Here is a 6,000-nt window from a genome sequence, read left to right as displayed (position 1 = left end):
GCTGGTTAGATTCATGGAAACAGTATCCCGCACTTAACCTTCCCAGTTTCTTTTTGCATATTAACTGCCCATTAAACTTGCCACAGAAAATTGTCTAGTAATTAATAACGCAAGTACCCTTTTAGCAATGTGATAATTGTTAATGACTGCCAATAAATCTCTTTGGCCCAGAAAGTGAACAATTAATGTGTGGAGTCTCATTCCTTCAGGCAGTAAATTGTTGGAGATTTAAAAAAAGTCAAATTTTTAGTCTTTGTCTTACTTTTTCTTTCCCCTTTATCCTCTTAATCCAATCTTTCTTTCCCTCTTTTTATTTCTCTTTCTGGTGATTCAACATTAAATTCACACACTCGTAATTCACCCTCCTTCTCAATCTCTCCTGTTTATTTCAGCAACTTACAGCACAAAAAGATTTGGGACTGAAGGGTGCAAGAAATGGTCTAACTGGGGACACCGCGAGATGTCCCACTCCAGCACATTCAGCCCATCATGTTTTTGTAAGAACTTGTAATTAGTTCTGTAAACAAAACTTAATACCAACAGTATAAAAATGATCAAACTATTTTTAATTTCACTCATCTTATTTTTAGTTACAAGTTACCACAGTACAGATAAGACAATATATACGGACAACATTGTCCATTGGCAGTTATTGTGGTTTGATACAAAATATATGAACCACATAGGTGGAACTACATTAATACTGTACAAAACTGATCATTTATTAATCTTGTATTTCAAAATTTCAACTCAAAAACTTTACACATGAAGACATAACAAGCTAGATTAAACTACTTTTTTGAAGTCAAAAAGCACCATATACAAGTGTGATCACATACTGTACATACTTTTGACTTTTTTTAACCTCACAAATTGACATACAAGTAATTTTTTAACAAATGAAAAATAATGTTGATATTATTCTAGAAAGGTTACAGTGCATAACCATGCAGTCAATATTGTCAACACATTCAATTTATCTTGACTTTAACTAAAACCCACAAACATTGCGCAGTAACTTCTCTAACCAAAAACTTAGAGAAGTTGACAAGGAATAAATGTATGTGGGACAATGTCCATAGAACATGTCATTCAGCATAGTTTGAAGCACAAACATATGATTGCAGTCTCAGCTGCTATTTGATCTACAACACCATTTTTTCTGTTTCATAAGAGCTCTCATAAATTGCTGCCTGGGTCAAACAGCAGTCGAGAATGTGCTGTTGCTTTGATTGTGATCCTTGGATCTAGATAGGCTCATGCTGTGACCAAATACTTTGGCAAGTATCTTGCCTCATGTAATTTGCAAGGGTTTTTTTGAAATGTAGATTTCTTGGGTCTTGTTCCATTTTTCCATTCTCTTTGCACTTTTCCTAAATAAGCTTCAGGATACTGTCTTATTTATCCTAGATTTGTGCTTGGAGACTACTAGTGCATGATTCCCAAAGGGCCAAGAAGCTGGGACTGGGTCTAACTAACTGGCTGTGAACTGCCATTAATCAACAGTAGCCTTTGAAGGTTGTTGAATCATCTCATGACCATATTCTCGATCAGCCCCGACTGACCTCAATTAAGTTTGAATATACAGCTTTTGCTAATCTAAATTCTGTACTTTCAAATACTGAATAGATTAACAGATGGGCTTGGGGTTGTTATAAGACTATAACACAATCACATTTCTAAAGTCATATACCACAAGTGCATAGCTTGAATTGCTTATATGGTTTTTGAACTGAGATTGTCACAGACTACATTATGCAAAACAACCTATCAATAGATGGAAGCTTTTATTTTATTGATTGTTTCATCAAGTGGAATAAATGGAGTCTGCCACTGTTAGCTGTAAGTCGCTGTGAATCAAATGCATATGTAAATTAAACTATTTCATTAAACATTTGTGGCAGTCATTTTGATTTTTTAAGTGTTTTTTGCAGAATGTATTTGACATGAAAGAATTCAGTTTTATATTTCCTGTTCAATTAGCACTATTTACATCATGTCAGCAAAAGGGAATATAAATAAGTCATTTTTAAATCACAAAGTTTATACACATTTATATACAATAAAGTTTTATGCTAAAGCTTCATTATCTTAAACTTATATGGGCATTCTTTGATTCCTTTGAACAGCCTGACTTCTATCAGCTAGTTTCAAACTACCATTTAGCAGATACACATATATGGGCTGAAATTCCTCCGACCTTCCAGCACACTCCCACCGTAAGTTTAGCAGAAGGGCTGGAAAATAGTATGGATTCAGAACTGCTGGTTCCCAGCCATTGCTGGGAGTACCTGTGAGGTCTGGTACAAAGTGCAGCTTCCACCCTCCTTACGAGGCTAGTGACGTGGACGGGGCAGAATCAAGTATCCCAATGTTGTAAGTTCCTGCGACCTCGGACTCTGAGATCAGCACATCATCGCAGTTCAGTGCACCAAATGTGAAGAGGCATACCGACCTCCTCAATGGGGATCTTGTCTGGGGTCGTGGCCTGAACAGCGGAAATATGTCAGTAAAAATATTTTCTGTTTAATCTGACCTTTCAAAAAGTCTTACATTGAGAGGAATACTGATTTATATTGCTAGTATAATATGCTGATATATTTTGAATTCAAAACGTAGAAGACTCATGCTCTGCAACAAAGTTAGCCTTATGAATAAAGAGTTTTCATTTTCTCTTTCTTGCACTTAATGTTTCTTTGGATTTCAGAAATTAATTTTACAAGAAGCCTGGAGAAAACCAATTGAGTGATATTTCGATAGTTGCTAGCACAGGAGAGATAAAAAATACAGTGCCGCACTCATCTATTACATGTACCAGGTTTACTTGTAGCATTCCAGCTTTGAAACATGACTTTTCCACAATGGATCCATTTCTGCTATTCTTTTGTGACAAATTTATAGAATTCTAGATGCAGAGGCAACTTATTTGACCAAATAAACATTTAGACTTTATCACTGCAACTTGTTTGCTATGGTTCGAACAAAGGGCACATGCTACCTCCAAAAATACTACCTTTAAAAAGTGTCATCATTTTCTTTTTGGAGCAATATTCCAAGCTGTTCCAGTCCAAAAGCAGCCACGTGGAGACCTACCACGGTGGTTCTCCAGCCATAGCTGAACACAAATGATATATTTGAAGAATCTATTTCCTTTGGCTGCCAATGAAGTAAACAGGGATTGCCGATCTTCCTGCTCCTAAATACTGATAAGGCCCAGTGTTGGAATGCAAATTAAAACTCATCAGCATCAGGAATCCAAAGATATTCCAAAATAATGAGGGAATTAAACTCCAGAATCCCCAAACAGTCTTTATGTCACTTGTTTTGTAGTCACATCATCTTCAATTTTTGGTGGAGCTGGTTTTGCAAAGGCAGCAGATGTCTGTGTTAACAACTGGAATGCATAAGTCACTGCTATCAGACAGCTTGATTAACTACTGTGACAGAATTACTGTAGCTTTACCAAGAAATTATGCAGCCAGTACATGTGTCCACTAATGAATAATGTCACTGTAGGTAGAGCAGTAAGACCCACCAGGTTTTAAAAAACTGCATACATCCGAACAACTATGGCATAGCAGTTTTGAATCTAAAAAACATCCTACAATTCCAGGGAACGCTCTCTTGCCCACAGAACAAATACAACCACAACGTTATTCACTATACTGGATATTTTACATAGTGAATGTGGTTTTGTTCATATTGCAATAAATAGCAAGAGTTTTAACTCCAGGGGCCATCCATAAATTGGCCCAAACATATATCAACCACCTGGCTTCAGTATCAAACAATGTGCATACTGTCTGTAAAATTTATTGTTTCCTTAATTCCAACTTAAAACTTTAATTTTTATTTTAACATTATCTCAGATGTTATTCTTCATTCTTCCCCAAGCAGGAAGAAAAAAATGAGAGCATCACAACTGCTTGTATTTGTTTTTAAGGATGTGGGAAGAAATGGTGGTCAGTCCTGAATAAGCAGATAGCTGCCACTTCAGATCAGTGCATTTAGAATGGAAATGAAACCTGTTCATCTGCTAACACTCCAGATTTCAGTAGCAGAATCCACATGCCACAGTATAAGCTAAAGCCTGAGGCTCATAAGTCCAAATGTTACACATTATGTCTCAAAATAGTACCTTCTGTCTTGGACTGAAAGAAGCAATGTAACTGTTTAGAGCATACCAGGGCAACTCTCAGTCCAACTTTGCTTTGTAAACTTTTGTTTTGCAATTGCATTTCAGCTGTACTATCTAATTAAAGGGGGGGGGGGGGGGGAGACTCATGGGAGTACTCTCAGTTTAAAATACTTATCCTTATTAAAGAATAATGGTTTTACCAGGAATTAGTCCAATTTTTTTTGAAAAACAATAATCTTTGATGCGACAGAGACCCTTGTTGTGCAAATTCCTCCCTGCTATGACGCTCCAGTTAATAACTGGGAACATCTCACAGCAGTAGGCTCAACATCAAAATGTGAAAGCTAGTCAACCCTGAGAAATCATACTACAGGCTAGGATGCAGATTTCCCAGCTGACATCCCAAGGTCAAGCAATTTCAGAGAGGCACTCAAACCAGTTTGAAATCATAGCATCTGTTGTTTCCAATTGAGCCACTCCTCAATGGTCCCCATAACTGATTTCACTGGAATGACCTCACTCAAGTGTCTCCATGACAGCAAGAAAATTGCATGCTTTAAGAAAAAAGTCAAAGAAATTCCCAATAAAGGTCATTATTTTATTCTATTAAAAGGGGAGTACTTGGGCAAAAAATCTCCTAGACTTTTCTTCCTCTTTAACTAATCCAGAGTTTCTCATATTTAATTTCCTTCAAAAACTAGCCGAATTGTACTGAAAATTCCTACTGCACAATTTCTGGTGACCCTTCTGACAGTGTCATTAGATTTTTCAGTGCAAAGTTTATTTTTTGAAAGTGAAACATCAGACAAAGATATCTTGCAAATACATGCAGAACAAATTAATTGGCTGGTTCTACTGGAAGCTCAGCAATACTTTCAAATTTATTGTTCCTGTCTTCAACATTATAACCAGCAAGGAACAAATCCTCAATCTGGGTCAGGAACTCTTCAGTGACTGCAGCATTCCATTGATTTTCCAATGTTTTCCTCATGGATTCAAGCAGCTACAGTACAACAAAGAGAGAGGCTAAAAGTGTTATTGAAAGATTTTAAAACTTCACAAATAACACAAGTGATAGGTGTATTTTAAATACCGACTTAATCCAATAATTAGGTAAAGTGAATCCTCACTACTGCATTCCAAGATATCATACCATTTGTGTTACACGTACATACCAAACTAGAAAGCGAGGATAAAGCTAAAATAAAACGGCGACACAGCCCCCAAAAAACTGAATGCTCAAGAATGGTCCTATTATAAGCCTATAACATGTGAAAAAAAATAGGTTTTTCAGCTTAAACTGTAAGAGCACACAACATTCCTTCACTGTATTTTGGGGAAGAAAAAAAACCAAAATTGTTTGAAAGCCCAAAGCCCAAAGATTGAAAACAGAAACTTTTTAATTTTAATATTTTAAATTATATTCAGGTTAGCTTTAAACATTTTTGTACTTCATAATGGATAGATTTGTAAAATTTAGACCAACAGGCGAACCAACAGTAACTTGCATTTATATAGCGCCTTTAACACAGTAAAAACATCACAAGGCACTTCACAAGAGTGTTATCGAACAAAATTTGACAACGAGCCACATGAGATATTAAGGCAGGAGACCTAGAGCTTGGTGAAATAGCAATTTAAAGGAGGAGAGAGAGGTAAAGAGGCGGAGAGGATTATGGAGTGAATTCCAGAGCTTAGGGCCTAGGCAGCTGAAGGCTTGACCATCAAATGGTAGAGCAATAATAATCAGGGATGCGCAAGAGGCCAGAATTGGAGGAACATAGAAATCACAGAGGATCGGGAGCCAACGTCGGTCAGCGAGCACAGGGGTGATGTGTAAATAGGACTTGATGCAAGTTAGG

The 6,000-nt window shown here is 36.8% G+C and overlaps 1 protein-coding gene across 2 annotated transcripts in view; it reads right to left on the bottom strand.

The window, feature by feature from the left end:
• Positions 1 to 549: 549 nt before the first annotated feature.
• mysm1 (Myb-like, SWIRM and MPN domains 1) overlaps positions 550 to 6,000 on the bottom strand; it is a 107,423-nt gene continuing 101,972 nt past the window's right edge. For both annotated transcript variants that reach the window (XM_070886942.1, XM_070886943.1), the window contains exon 20: positions 550 to 5,141. In XM_070886942.1, coding sequence (XP_070743043.1) covers positions 4,977 to 5,141 — 165 coding nt within the window. In that variant the 3' untranslated portion in view covers positions 550 to 4,976. The remainder of the gene's footprint in view (positions 5,142 to 6,000) is intronic.

This window comes from Pristiophorus japonicus, chromosome 8 (assembly GCF_044704955.1).
Source record: "Pristiophorus japonicus isolate sPriJap1 chromosome 8, sPriJap1.hap1, whole genome shotgun sequence".
Classification (NCBI taxonomy): Eukaryota; Metazoa; Chordata; class Chondrichthyes; family Pristiophoridae; genus Pristiophorus; species Pristiophorus japonicus.
This window is presented reverse-complemented; position numbering and strand designations above follow the sequence as displayed.